Source organism: Saccopteryx bilineata, chromosome 4 (assembly GCF_036850765.1).
Source record: "Saccopteryx bilineata isolate mSacBil1 chromosome 4, mSacBil1_pri_phased_curated, whole genome shotgun sequence".
NCBI classification, from domain to species: domain Eukaryota; kingdom Metazoa; phylum Chordata; class Mammalia; order Chiroptera; family Emballonuridae; genus Saccopteryx; species Saccopteryx bilineata.
The window spans coordinates 57113097-57128905 of record NC_089493.1 but is presented as its reverse complement, the minus strand read 5'-3'; the positions used below and the strand labels follow the sequence as shown (position 1 = coordinate 57128905).

General features: G+C 40.8%; 1 protein-coding gene across 6 annotated transcripts in view; it reads left to right on the top strand.

The window, feature by feature from the left end:
• Window positions 1–15809, top strand: part of TLN2 (talin 2) — a 484588-nt gene that overhangs the window by 301764 nt on the left and 167015 nt on the right. For all 6 annotated transcript variants that reach the window (XM_066274650.1, XM_066274649.1, XM_066274645.1 and 3 more), the window contains 3 exons: window positions 4183–4338; window positions 11272–11373; window positions 12779–12855. In XM_066274650.1, coding sequence (XP_066130747.1) covers window positions 4183–4338; window positions 11272–11373; window positions 12779–12855 — 335 coding nt within the window. The remainder of the gene's footprint in view (window positions 1–4182; window positions 4339–11271; window positions 11374–12778; window positions 12856–15809) is intronic.

Below are 15809 nucleotides of genomic sequence, written 5' to 3'. Positions count from 1 at the left end.
ATATACATGAAAATATATCCAATTGCTTATTACTTATTGTCTAATTACTTTATTATTTTAAACAGTTTGTTTTGGTTCTTTGCTAGTCATTGGTGTTGATTCATGATAACTTCACAGACACAGACTATGAATTATTTACCTATGTATTTCTTGTAAATATTTATACCCTAGTCATTGTTTTTTCATTTTGTTTATGATGAGGTTTCTTTCCTTTTCTTCTACTTATATATGTTGAAATTAATATATTTTGTAGTTAAAGCTATTAATCTTTTCCTGTGTGGTTTTCTTATTTTGGTGTTTATGCTAAAAAGTCTCATTTCCCACCCAGCAATCATAAAAATAGTCACCAATATGTTTCTCCTAAATTATTAACTTATTTTGAATCTGTTCAGTTGCGAGTTACAGGTAGGGATCCATTATTTTCAATGGTGGTTACCATTAAGTAATGAAAAGGGTTCCTCCCCTGTTCATTGTAGTGCACTATTTTATGAGTACTTTTGCACTCCATCGTCCTTTGCTCCTGTTAATATCCATCCTCTCTCCCCCCCCCCTTTCTTTTTGTTGTTGTCACAGTTTAAATTTGGTTTCATTGTGTTCTTCTTGGAGCTTTTACTTGTGGCTTTGTTTTTTTTTTTTTTTTTGTCTTTGTATCTGATTGGAGAACCCCCTTTAGTAATTCCTGGAGTGGGGGTTTTCTGATGATAAATTCCCTCATCTTTTCTGTATCTGTGAATGTTTTTATTTCTCCTTCGTATTTGAAGGATAGCTTTGATGGGTATAGTATTCGTGGCTGAAAGTTCCTCTCTTTCAGGACTTTAAATATTGAGGTCCACTCTCTTCTAGTTTGTAGGATTTCTGTTGAGAAATTGGATGATAATCTAATGGGCCTTCCTTTATATGTTGTATTCTTCTTTTCCCTGGCTGCCTTGAGAATTTTTTCTTTGCCATTGGTTTGTGCCAATTTCATTATGATGTGCCTTGGAGTAGGTTTGTTGGGGTTAAGAAAACTCAGAGTTCTGTTTGCCTCTTGAATTTGAGGCTTTAGTTCTTTCCACAGGCTCAGGAAGTTCTCATATATTATTTGTTTGAGTATGTTCTCCATTCCATTTTCTCTCTCTTCTCCCTCTGATATACCTATTATTCTTATGTTATTCTTTTTGATGGAGTTAGATAATTTCTGTAGGGCTATCTCATTTTATTTTAATTTTTGAGTCTCTTTCTTCTTCTCTCTGTTGTGCCTCAAGTTGCTTGTCTTCTATTTCACTAATCCTACCTTCTATCTGGCCTGTTCTATTAGCTAAGCTTGTTACTTCGTTTTTCAGCTCGTGAATTGAGTTTTTCATCTCTGTTTGATTTGTTTTTATAGTTTCAATTTCCTTGGAAATATATTCTTTGTGTTCATTGAGTTGTTTTCTGAGCTCCCTAAATTGCCTTTCTGTGTTTTCTTGTATATCTCTGAGTATTTTTAGGATTTCTATTTAAAATTCTCTGTCATTTAACTCCGAGGTTTCCAATATATTAAATTTTTTCTCCACAGATTTTTCCTCATCTATCTGTGTTACCTCTCTTTTTGTATTCATGATATTTGATTTTCTCTTCCTTAATGGCATCTGAGGGTGGTTTTGTTGATAGTATTAATGAGATTTAATAATAAAAAATTAAAAAATAAAAATAAAAAATAGAAAAGTTTTTAAAAAAAATTAAAATTAAAAAAAAGAAAGAAAATTATTCCCCTCCCTCCTTTTTTCCTCTCCTCTCCTCTCCCCTCTTTCTTGAGAAAATCTTGTGGTGAACTGTGAATTATATTGTACTAAATAGAACAAACAATGCCTATAATGGAGGGCCTGAATTGGGGAGATGTAATAAAGGGGCAAAAGAAGGGGGTATAGACCCCACAAAATGCAAACAAGGAAAAAATTTGGGTCAAGAATAAAATGATTTGCTTTTAGGTGTTGGTTGACTAAGAGATATGATGAGAGGAATAAGAGGGAAAGGGAAAATGGGGGGGGGATTAAAAAATTACTATTGTATTTAGTGGAACAAGAACTAAATAAAATGGAGAGCCAGGGTTGGGAGTACTACTATTGAGTTAAAAAAGTGAAGTAAAAACCCCCCAAAATGCCACAAACATAAGTTTGAGTCCCAGATAAGATAATTTGTTTGTTATTAAGGATTGAATGAGAGGAGATGTAAAGGAGAAAGGAAGAAACTAATATAGAGGGAGAAAAGAAAGAGAGAAAAAAAAAGAGGGAACCACTAAAAGAAGAAAAAAGAAAAAAAAGGAGAGAGAAAGAGAGTTAAGGGTTTTGGAGTGCAACCCTCATAGAGAGAAAGGAAGAGGAAAGAAAAGATAATGGGAGATGTAACACTTATGGGTAGTGCAGTTCAAGGAGAGGAGAGAGTAAGACCTGCAGAGAGTTAATTGACCAAATTGGAAGAGGGGGGAAAAAATCAAGAATGAAAAGAAACAAACAAACAAATATAATAAAATGGGATAGGTTATAAAGTCTGTGGATTATTCTTGATTTTGAGAGGTTATCTTCTTGCTTTTTCTTTTCTCTCCCTCTTCCTGGTCGGTGACTCTGTACCCCGGGTTCTGCCCCTTTGGCATGCTCAGGTAGAGGTTTGCAGTTGATAAGTCTCTATGGCGATGTCATGTATTGGGCTTCAGTCTCGTTGGCAGGCGAGGCTCATTAGCATTTGTAGGCTCCAACAGTGAGAGAGTCTGTGTTCCTGGAGCCTCTCTCCTAGTCTTTTCTTCCTCAATTAGTAGCCTGATAATCCAGCTATGGGGTTGCTGCTGCCTCTGCCTGGATAGTAAGAGGCTCAAAGAGCTGTAAACTCCCCACTCTATTCCCACTCAGCACAGGGCTCTGGGTAAGGCTCAGTCAGTCAGAGCTGCTAGCATAATCAGGCGGGTCTTCCGCCCACTCAAAGACCTCTGGCTCTGCCACTCTGTCCGGTAACATGGGTAGGCACCCACTCCCGGGGCGCTCGGAGGAATCCCTCGCTCACTATCTGTGTGTGCCGACCAGGATATCAGGCCGGCAGTCTCACACTCTGAGTGAAACCCCCGCCCGCACGGAAAAGTTCCAGCGTTGGAATTAGCTCTCACTCCCTCCCCGTGTGCGGCCTTTTCAGGGTGCTGAGGTGGTCCCAAGATTCTGGTTTCGGCCCACACAAAGGCCCCTGACTCTGCCTCTCTGTGGGATAACACGGGCACCCACTCCCGAGGCGCTCAGAGGAATCTCTCACCCACTCTCCGTGCGCGCCGACCAGGATATCAGGCCGGCCGCGTCACACTCCGAGAGAGCCCTCCGCCCGCACGGAGAAGTTCCAGCGTTGTAATTGGCTCTCGCTCCCTCCCCGTGCGCGGCTTTTCCAGGGTGCTGGGGCGGCCCAGAGATTCTGCTTTTCAGCCCACACAAAGGCCTCTGACTCTGCCTCTCTGTAGGATAACACGGGCGCCCACTCCCAAGGTGCTTGGAGGAATCTCTCACCCACTATCTGCATGCGCCAACCAGGAGATCTGGGCGAATGGCTGCCTCACTTGTCTTTCTTTGTCTGGGTTTGGCATGAGTGTTAGCTTGTATTGCCCGGGTTGCCACAGGCACAGTTTCTCCTCGTCTTGGATCTCCGTGCCACAGCCTGGTTCGGCTGTTTGTGCCGCGGCCTGGATCTATTCACCCCCTTTGCCCGCCTCAGTTTCTATATTCTCAGTTCCCGGTGAAAGCAGCCCTGTTTAGGTTAGTGAGGAAGGCGGAGTATATAATCAAACCCCTATTTCCTTTGGGGTTTGATTATATATTTAGCCAATTTTTCGCTCGACCATACCTTCAAGTATATTGCGGAACATCTGGAGGCTCCAAGGATAGATTTTTCTGTTTCTGGTTGAAGATCTTGTTGAGTTTTTGGGGAGATTTATCGGTATCGCTTCCTATCGCACCATTACTCTGACGTCATCTCGGGATCCATTATTTTAATAATCATGATTACTGTTTCTTTAAAAAATTATTAAAACTAATAATCATGAAAGAATTTTAAGGGTCAGTCATCTTGCCTATTTTGAAACACAGTGTGCCTAAGTTGACCACAGGTAAAATATTGCAAAATCATCGATTACTTGACAAAATCTGATGTATTCAGAGGAAGAACACTGACTCTTGGTCTGTCCTGTTTCAGGAAAAGATGAAAGGCAAGAATAAGCTGGTGCCCCGCCTGCTGGGAATCACCAAGGACTCGGTGATGCGCGTGGACGAGAAGACCAAGGAAGTGCTGCAGGAGTGGCCGCTCACCACGGTCAAGCGCTGGGCAGCCTCGCCCAAGAGCTTCACGTTGGTAGGGACTGGCAGAGGCCAACGAGGGGGCCCATGTGACCTTGGGAGAAACAGGACGAGCCCACTGGGTCTCCCTGGCCTCAGCGATCATTGTAGAGGGGGAGAGCTGGTGGGGGTTTGTGGGGTAGGGGTGGGGGCGGGCCACAACTGATGGAGATGTACAAAAGCTGGGTCTCCTGGGTCACCCCTTCCTCTCTGGTGCTTTCAGTAAGACTGTCTCAGCTCCTTAACTAGAAAGAGCCATGCACAGGTTCTCAGTCTTCTGTGTCCCTGATGCCCCCACTAGCATGCCCATAAAAGGAAACTCTTTAAGTGCTGTGAGGCTTATGCAAAGGCCTCTTTATCTCTGGATGTTTGGAAGTTTCTAAGAATCGTGACCTTTTGCTGAGGTGTGTTTGCCCAGCCTGCCTAGAAAGAGATCATGCTGTATAGTGGGGAAAGCACAGACTTTCGGTATAATATTCCAAACCAGCTTGTCATTTCTGAGCTCCTTGACCTTGCTCAAGTAACCTGTCCTGTCTGAGCCTTAATCTCCTCAGCTGTAAAATGGGGATAGTAACACCTGTTTCACAGAGTTTCTAGGATCAAACGACAGGCTAAGTATAGAATGCCCAGAGTGAACTACATGGGAAATATAAACAATGTGTGTGCTCCATAGACCATCAGAACTTTGCGCCCCTCCTCCCAACCTCAGTACTTGCTCTCAGAGAGTAGACCTGTGCAGCCTTAACTGACAGTCACACATACATGTGGGAATTCACAGGGCAAGTTGAGCAATAAGAAAAATTTTAAAAACATGAAAATTTGTCAATTTCTTCACAACTTCTGAAGTGTACTATTCTCCAGCTCTTTTGAACTCTTGAACATCAGCTGGCACTGAGGCCAGATCTCCTATTATGGCATCAGAAATAAAAGTATAAGGATGTGGCGTTACCTAACTTGATCATCAATGGGTAGACTTGTGCCAGTTGGAAGAAATCTTCAGGAAAAAATACCATCTTTGCTCCTAGAGTCAGCAAAAGTGATACTGCAGAGCGCTTACAAATGAGTGTTCATACTCAGAGAACTACAGCCTCATTTTTTATTGTAGGAAGCTATGGGTATTTCTAAAGTAGAAAAGTCAAGACATTGATATAAGCTTGTTATTTAGAAATACAGCAGATCCTCAAATTCTGTCATTTCATTATAATGTTGATGAGATGCCCTAGGAACTTAGCTCTTGTTTATATCAAATAGCCTTTGGTAAAATGTGTTTCATTATACGCTGCTTCCTATAAGGTCACAGAACCTACCTATGATGTTAGGTGAGGACTTATATTTGAAAAATCTGCTTAAAAAGTTGACAGTGGTTGCCTGGGGTGGGGGTGGGAAGCTGGTAAGTGAAGGCGGGAATGTGTAGGGCAGGGGATAGCTGTTTTATTATATATCCTCTAATAATACTGGCCTTTTTAAACTTGGGCCAAGTACTGCTTTATTCAATCAGTATCTACCTCAAGCAAAAAACAGTGAATTATCATTATTGTTATTAAAACATAATGTTGGATTTAGGCTTGTAATATGGAATATTTGTCTTCCTCCTATTCTTGGCCTTAATTTAATTTCCAAGTATTAGGAGATTTTTCTGTTGTGTTAATGATTTTTACTTTGATTGTATTATGGTCAAAGAACATATATATTTTTTACTTTTTTTTTTAGCATTTTAATATTTGTTTTATATCCTAGGAAATGATCATTCTTGTAGAATGTTCTCTGAGTGATTGAAAAGAAGGTATATTCTGCTGCTGAGTGAAGTGCTCTATACCTGTCAGTTAGATCCTGTTAGTTGATGGTGGTGTTCCAATCTTCTATATCCTTGTTAACTTTCTGTCTGGTTATTCTCAATTCACAAGAGCAAGTCTGGATTTTTTACACCTCTTTTCGTCTCTATTAATTTTTGCTTTATGTATTTTGAAACTCTGTTGTTTGGTTCCTATACATTTAGGATTCCTTTATCTTCTTAATGAAGAATTGCTTTATTGTTACTTTTTTTCTGCCTAGTAGATTTTTTTGCTCTGAAACTCTTTATATTATATTGGTATAGCTTTTGCCACTTTTGAAAATCAATGTTTGCATGTCATATTTTCTCTATCCTTTTCTTTTTTCTTTTTGTATTTTTCTGAATTGAGAAGAGGGGAGGCAGAGACACAGACTCCTGCATGTGCCTGACCGGAATCCACCCAGCATGCCCACCAGAGGATGATGTTCTGCCCATCAGAGTTGTTGCTCCGATGGACCAGAGCCATTCTAGCGCCTGAGGCAGAGGCCATGGAGCCATCCTCAGCACCCCGGGCCAACTTTGCTCCAATGGAGCCGTGGCTGTGGGAGGGGAAGAGAGACTGAAAGAAAGGAGAAGGGGGAGGGGTGGAGAAGCAGATGGGTGCTTCTCCTGTGTGCTCTGGCCAGGAATTGAACCTGGGACTTGCACACGCCTGGCCGACACTCTACTGCTGAACCAACCAGTCAGGGCCTATCCTTTTACTTTCAGCCTAGTTATATTGTCATATGTGAAATGTTTTTCCTAAAGAGAACATGGAGTGGGTTGTGGTTTATTTTTAAATCCACCCTGTCAATGTCTCTCTTTTAATTGGAATGTTTAGTCCATTTGGATTTTTAGCTAATTTTTTATATATTAGGGCTTAAGTCTACCATTTTATATATTTTTTTCCTGTTTATCGCCTCTATTTCTTTTCCTATGTTTTTCTTGCCTTCCTGTGGGTTACTTTAACATATGATATTTTATAGTTTCATTTTTATTTATTTATGTATTTGAGTGTATCTCTTTGTATAGTGTTCTTTGGGATTGTTCTAGTTATTACCATATCCATATGGGACTATGTATATGGTACAGCCTACTGGTGTCAGTGTTTTACCACTTCTTGTAAAGTGTAGAAAACTTATTTATATTTAGGTCTTTCTACACTCCCCACTTTCTAAGTATAATTGTTTAAGTATTCTATGTACACTTAACACCACATGAGATGGTATTATAACTTGCTTCAACCATAAAATGATTTTAAAAACTTATGACGTAAAGCATAGTCTATTAAACTTATTTCTATTTTTATCCATCCTGTTCTTTTTTTTTTAAAAAATCCCAACCTTCTTCTGTCACCATTTTTTTACGTTTAGAGGGCTTCCTTTAGCCATTTTTTAAAGGTAGGTCAGCTAACAATAAATTCTCTTAGTTTTCTTTTTTTCGTCTGAAAATGTTCTTATTTCCCTTTCATAGGTGAAGGTTAATTTTGCCAGCTACAGGATTTGAAATGGGCAGTTCTTTTTTTTTAGGCACTTGAAAAATGTCACATCACTTCTTTTTGGCCTCCATGTTTTCAGATTAGAATTTTCTGTTAAGGTCACTTACACAGAGCATGTTTGTTTCTTGATAATAATTTATCACTTTTCTATGGCTGTTCTAAATATTTTTTCTTGTCCCTAGTTTTCAAAAGTTCATGGTGTGGATTTCCTAGGGATTCTTTTATTTGAGATTTGCTTAGCTTCTTTATTTTATAGGTTTATGTCATTTACTAATTTGGGGATGTTTTCAGCCAGCATATTTTCAAGTATTTTCACCTTATTTTCTTCATCGTTTTTCTGTTGGTCTGACACCGTCCTCTCCTTCTGGTATTCTGAGGTTGATATGAATGTTAGATCTTTTATTATTGTCCCATAAATCCTTGAGGCTCTGTTTGTGTTGTCCACTTTTTCTCTATTGTTCTGAGTAAATTCAAGTTCTCTGATTCTATCCTCTCTCAGTTCCTCACTACTATTTAGTCTGTCCTGTGAGTTTTTTATTTTGGTTATTGCATTTTTCAGTTCTATCATTTCCATTTGGCCCTTTTTAATGACTTATGTTTCTTTTCTGAAACTTTTTAATGTTTTTATTTGTTTCAGGAAAATTTCTAATTGATAGTTGAAACATTTTTTATGAATGCTACTTTGAAAGCCATATCAGATTCATCTCAGCATTGGCATCAATTGATTATCTTTTCTTATTCATATTGTAGTTGTCCTGGTTCTTTTTTTCTTTTTTTTTGACAGAGACAAGGAGAGAGTCAGAGAGAGGGACAGATAGGGACAGACAGAAAGGGAGAGAGATGAGAGAGGCATCAATTCTTCATTGCAGATCCTTAGTTCAGTGGTTCTCAAAGTATGCGCCAGGGCACACCGGTGCACCCTAGAAGATTTCCAGGTGCGCTCTATGGTATTCCAGAGAAATATGTGCCTGTTGGGGACCAAAAAACCAACAGGGTTTTTGGAGTTTAGATTTTGGGGGGACAGAGGTGTAGGGAATTGGCTGTAAGCTGACAGTCTGCCCAACCCCCCACCTCACTTGCCTGAGTAGGCTGCAAAAGGCTGTTAAGCTGTGTTGCTGGATTGTTTACACTACCCCCCCTGTTCCCCAGAAAGACTGGAGGCAATGTTTCTTCTATTCTTTGTTTGGTGTAAAGTTAAGATGAATGTATGATGCGGGTTTTGGATTGATGATTAAACATAAGGAATTGTCTATTGAAGCCTTCGGGATTTCTATAAAAGAAGAATATGTGGCAATATCTAAAAAAGCTTTGAACATTTTACTACAATTTTTAACATCCTATTTATGTGAATTAGGGTTTTCTACTTTCAACACAAGAGTAAAAAGAGAGGAATTCTTCAATGTATTGATGAGGACATGAGAGTTTGCTTTTCAAATATATGCCCAAACATTGAAGAAATGGCTAGGACACATCAGGCTCTTGTTTCTCATAAACACAAGAATGAAAAAACTTAACACATTTGCACCAGGACCTGCCGAATTTACTAAATCTTACTAAGAATGTATCTATATATATAAAAAGATAAATTTTTTGGTTTTTTTTATTTTTTAACCATCTTTTTTACAAATTCTAAAAAGCATAACTCAATGTAACATAAAAGTGTTTTTTAATGTCAGAATAAATTTAATTTTGTCATATTTATTTTGTTTAATTACCATAAAAGCATGCTTGGACTTTATATTTTTTCCTTTAATATTTGACTTAATTATTATATTTCTCAGAAATTTGTATATAGTGCACCTACAATTATTTGCAGGATTTTAAATGCTCCCCAACTTCAAAAAGTTTGAGCATCCCACTGCCTTAGTTGTTTAATGATTGCTTTCTCATATGTGCCTTGACAGGGGGCTACAGTAAGGGAGTGACCCCTTGCTCAAGCCAGCGACCTTGGGTTTCAAGCCAACAACCTCTGGACTCAAGCCAGCGACCATGGGGTCATCATGTCTATGATCTCATGCTTAAGCCAGTGACCCCTCGCTCAAGCTGTTGAGCCTGTGTTCAAGCTCAATGAGCCTGCACCCAAGCCAGCAACCTCAGGGTTTCAAACCTGGATCCTCTGCATCCCAGTTCAACACTGTACACTGTGCCACTGCCTAGTCAGATTGTCCTTGTTCTTGATATAGTGATTTTGAATAGAGTCCTAAATATTTTGGTTATGTATTAGGAGACTCTTGATCTTATTTAACTCTTCTGTTTTACAAGTCACCTTATTTATCTAGCCTACCTTGGTGAGCCTTAGTTATAATGACAATTTATTTTCTGAACCCTCACGGTGCTATTCTGGACTCCTTCATTCTTTTGACACTGCTAGGATTCTTGCTCAAACCTTGCTGCTGTCTGGAAGGGAAGAAGGCACTTCCATGGGCCACCTGCTGTTGCTGGGTGACCTTTTTGGGGCAATCAAAAACCAATGGACCTTAGTCTTGTTATGCTTCTGAGACAGGGCTTCACTGTGACCACTGCTACAAAAGGATCAGACCATCTGCCTGCCTGGTTGTGGACCAGGGGCTGGGGTGGCCTGGGTTTTCCCCTCTCTGCAGCTGCCACTGCATGGAGCTGGTTGGGACTCCCAACTACGTTTCTATTGGGCTCCCGCTCATCTGATCTTTGGGCAGTGTTGTGATAAAATACTATTTTTATTCTAGCTGGGTTTGTTTCTAATATTTCACAATGTAAATGAAAATAATTAGGAGCCAGTTGAATAGGCTAAGACACCCATAGCGAGCTAATTAACAGACTTTAACTCACTCATGGTTAAGACGAGTAGTTGGCTAAGTATGGGACCTCGCTTCAGTGAGGCTCTGAACGAACTTGCTTGGAGAGGCAGAGTGCTTTGCGGCAGTTGCCGAAGGGTCTCGTTGGGCGACATGGAGTCTGCGTGGGAGTCTTAGGCAACTACCTTGATCTTCACCCCAGCTACGTCTTTCTGGTTTGGCCCCTCATCACATCATAGGGTTATATTATCACACGTCAAACACAAGCCACACATGGGCTCGATAAGGTTGACAGATGGAGTTATCAGAAAAGGGAGTAAACTCGCTACACCTTGGTAATCAGGCCTTTCATAGTGGGCTTTTACGTAAAATACACATTAGTTAATCACATTAATTAACATACGATATTGGCAGTTAAAAAATACGGAGTTATCTCAAAAGGGCATAACTGGTTACATCTAATTCACTGTTAGTTTCCTTTTTACATTTTATATTAATTTGATTTTATGTTTACTATAACAGCCAGCGAGAACAGGCTTTTCAAAAACTGCTTTTTGGAAGTTGCAAGGGTCAGGCTTTTCTAGTACCCAGCCTTGTGGGTGGTAAAGGGATATTAAAGAAAACCCAAGAACTCACCAGCCGTGGATTCTCAAGTCCTGAGGTCCCCAGCTAGTTCAGCTAGCTCCCAGAGCCCTTTACCATTGTTTGTCCAATAAGTCCTCAGGTGTTTGGTTGTATTTCGAGGGGGGAGAGCAGAGACATGTCGAATCTATGCCATTTTGAATCTAGACCTTTTCACCTTTAAAATTGCTGATATATCTGATATAGTTATATTTCTTCTAATGCTGTTTTTTTTTTTATCCCCAGGATTTTGGGGAGTATCAGGAAAGTTACTATTCAGTACAAACCACCGAGGGAGAGCAAATATCCCAGTTGATTGCAGGCTACATTGATATCATCCTGAAAAAGGTATTTTACACTGATGCCAATTGGAAAAGCAAGGTTTCTTTATTAAAACTCAGTTTAGATGAGTAGCTACCTGAGGGGGGTGCTTATCTGAAGTACAGGGGGGTCCTTGCATTAAAACAGAGTTCTGTTCCTATGACAGTGGCGTGACCCAGATTTTGGTGTGAGTTGAAACACACCCTAGTCTAAGTCACTTATCTATCCTAACATAGTTGTAAAATCATAATCTAGAACATAAAAACACAACTAAGCCACAGGAAAAACACAAGGACATAAATATACTGTACTGTACACTGAACTTTAGTAACAGAAAAAATGAGTAAAAAAATATTCCTTACCTTTATTCCTGTGGTTGGCTTGCACACTGGAAGGGGCATTGCAAGGTGGGAGAGAGTGACCTATTGGGAGGAGGAAGCTGGAGAGGCAGGAGAACCTGCAGAAGGTGCTGGAGATACTGGGTCAGGTGAATCAGGATTGCCTAAGGAACACGCAGGAGACACTGGAGATGATTCTGCCTGTACTACAGGTGTTTCATCTTGAGAAGCAGCTGATGTAGAGGATACAGGATCTATTGCAGGCCTCTCTACCCTCTTAAAGAATTGTTCCAGGCCAGTCTAGAACTAGTTCACCCACGCAGTCTATAAGTACGATGCTAACGGCATTAGCTGAAACACTCATGTCTCAATTTCTTTAAGTTCTTATGCAAGTGAGCATCATAAACTCAAAAGGTCGTACGTCAAGACTGTCGTAAACCAAGGACTTCCTGTATTTGATCCACTAATTTAAGCTTTGATGTTGAGATTGCTTGAGTTTGTGGTCTTTGACCACAAGATCCTTTGAGAATTTCTGACTTCGCTGCAGATCATTTGTATCATTGAAGGCCGGGTAATTAGCAATAGTGCATCACTTAGCTAATGAACGACCCTAACTAACCCCTCAGCATCTTTCTCTCTAGGTAATGCTATACTTTTCAGCCTCTGTGGAAACCCAGATTGAGGGTCTGAAAACATTCTTTGCATTTTTCATGTTGTTGGCCTTCTTCCCAAAATATAATAGAGATACATGCCATAGTGCTATACAAATTTTTCTAAGTCTTCTGGATACAGCCCATTCAAATAACCAAGTTCTACTAGAATATAAATATCAATATTTGTATCTTGAATTTAGCTATATAAAATGAGATCTGTGCATTAATAAATGCAGAAGAAATTACATATCTTCATATGTTAAATAATATACTTCCTTTTTATTGTTATTACTGCTTTTGTTTACCCATAACTTATTAATTATCCAATCTAAGGAATTTAGTATAAACCTCAACATTTTTGCTTGTGTGGCTCCTTTTAAAAGGTTCTTGTGTAAAGAACGTTTGCTGATTTTCATTTTTGTGTCTTTATTTTACCTCCAGAAACAAAGTAAAGATAGATTTGGACTAGAGGGTGATGAGGAGTCAACTATGTTAGAAGAGTCCGTTTCCCCCAAAAAGTAAGTGTTGTTAAGAGCTCTGGAGAACTGCCTGCTCACTATATGGCAGGGGCCCTCCTGCCTGCTCTGGGGCCCGTCGTTCTAAGTTCCTTGCATGGAGGAGATGATTGTGGATGATGTAGACGAGACTTGCTTCTTGAAATGTGGTCCCAGACCATCAGCGTTAGGGATGTCTGTGGAGAAGAGGGTTAAGGATTTCAGGGAGTCACTGAATAAGATGTGTTTAACTCCATCTTTAGAAGCAGTGAACATTCAAGAGTCCTATTCTGCATTTCTGATATAAATCTTATAAACTGCATTATTTTCAGCAATAGGCTGGAGAGTGAGTTTTTGTTTGATTCTTGCCCTTTGGGGGGAGGGATGTAGCCAGTGGAGGAGTCATTGTCTATGGACCATGTGCTGTGGGGCACACTGGATACACAGTATGATGCAGCGGAAAGAAGTGGTTAAGAACATGGGCTCTGGAGCCAAACTTCAGGTTCTAACCTAAGGGCTGTTTCTTACGTTGTGTCTTTTGGACATTACTTATTTTCTCTGCCCCTTTGATTTCATCTATAAAATGGGAATAATGATAATACCTCCCTACAATATATATTTGGATGACTGTCTTACTAATAAAGCACATAAAACAATGCCTGGCACAGAATAAATGTTTACTATTATCATCATCATTTAAAATTCAGAACTGTCTCAACTTAGCCCTATTTTATAGATGAGGAAACAGATTTTTTAAAATTAAGTAACATCTAAGCCCTGGCCGGTTGGCTCAGTGGTAGAGCGTTGGCCTGGCATGCAGGAGTCCTGGGTTCGATTTCCGGCCAGGGCACACAGGAGAAGCGCCCATCTGCTTCTCCCCCCCTCCCCCCCTCTCTTTCCTCTCTGTCTGTCTCTTCCCCTCCCGCAGCCAAGGCTCCATTGGAGCAAAGTTGGCCTGGGTGCTGAGGATGGCTCCATGGCCTCTGCCTCAGGCACTAGAATGGCCCTGGTTACAACAGAGCAATGCCCCAGATGGGCAGAGCATCGCCCCCTGGTGGGCGTGCCAGGTGGATCTCTGTTGGGTGCATGCGGGAGTCTGTCTGACTGCCTCCCCGTTTCCAACTTCAGAAAAATACAAAAAAAAAAATACAGAAAAAAAAATAAGTAACATCTAATAAGTGATACTGAATGGGAACCAGTGCAGTCGCCTCCCTTTGTGTTTAAATGGAGCATTATAATAACCTTTCTTCTTTACTGTATGTGTCTGTCCCACATTCCGCCTCATTTAGTCCCAATAACAACACCCTATGGAAGAGGTACCCATTGTCATCTGTTATTCATAGAGAAGGAAACTGGAACTCATGGAAGTTAGCTGAGATGCATTCATGTGGTAGAGCCAGGACTCAGATTCAGATCTTGTGATGTTTCCTATAGTACACTGCCTGAAAGTCCTAGCTATTCCAGCATTTGAACTTGTTTAGTCATACTACTAATCATTTCTCTAACAGTGCCACCTTGCACCTCTCTCACAATTTGCTTTGTATTCACCTCCTGAAGGTGTTCTTTCATTTGTCCCATTAGTACACAGGTTGCAGCCAAATTTGATGTGACGCATGTTCTTAGAATGATGAATGACCATTAGATGGAAATAACTAAGCTAATGCTTCCTGACAGGGTGAGGTGTTCACCTCAGAAGCCTGTGCTGCACTTGCACTTCACCTAGGAAGAGCTAAGGAAGTATGTGAGCTGGGAGTGCCCAAGGGGGAACCCCTCCCCTTGCCAGGGGCCACTGTAGCCCCCTCCCACTACTTTGGGCATCAGGACAGGGCCTGGTCAAGGCCCACAGGAAGAGTGGGCCAGGGTGGGCCCATCACTTGGACATTCGCTTCCCCTGTATCAGACATTGGTGAGATCTCTGCGTGCAGCGGACCTCCTGCAGGAGCCGCAGGCCCACCCTCCCTCTTGCCACACCTTCCGCTGACACTGCTGTTTCTCCATCAGTGCCTAGCATGGCTCACTAGCTTTGCCCTGGACAATGGGGAGTGATCCATGATGGTTTGAATATCCTAGAACAGAGGCCCCTGCCCCTAAATGCAAGTGCACACCAACTCCCCCTCACACACACACACACAGACTCCCCCTGGGGTTTGTCCACTGGGCTACTCGTCAGCCTTCTTAATTCCATGTGCTTTAAGTCTTTTGCACTCACCATTCATTGGAAGAAAATATTAAGGAGTGAAAATTTGATATATGGTTTTTATTGGATGCTCTAGTTCAGTGGTCCCCAACCTTTTCTGGACCATGGACTGGTTTAATGTCAGAAAATATTTTCACGGACCGGCGTTTAGGGTGGGATGGATAAATGTATCACGTGACCGAGACAAACATCAAGAGTGAGTCTTAGACAATGTAACAGAGGGAATCTGGTCATTTTTAAAAAAATAAAACATCGTTCAGACTTAAATATAAATAAAACGGAAATAATGTAAGTTATTTATTCTTTCTCTGCGGACCGGTACCAAATGGCCCACGGACTGGTACCAGTCGTGGACTGGGGGTTGGGGACCACTGCCCTAGGGGTCTTTCCAGACTTAAGTTATTGGAAGAGATGTCAAAGCCTGTCTCGTCATCTAGGATCCAGAGGTATAGGAATATCCTCCATGGTCAATGGCATTGGACCTGGGGGAGGGGATCTAATCTGTGGGATATTCTCTTTCAGTTTATTTCCATATTTCTCCCTTTAAGCTAAGGTTAAATGATCTATGTCCCCAGTGTTTAGAATAGAACGGCAAGCAGTAGATATTTGCTGAATGATTGCTATTTCAGAAGAATTTACTGAATAGTCAGTGTACCCAAAACTCACTCCTGGAACATCATTAGGCTATGTGTGTGTTTAGGAACCACTGATTACATAGACTGTGAACCTACTCAATACACTGGAGTGGTTGTTTATATTACCGTTTTAAAAGCCTTAACCT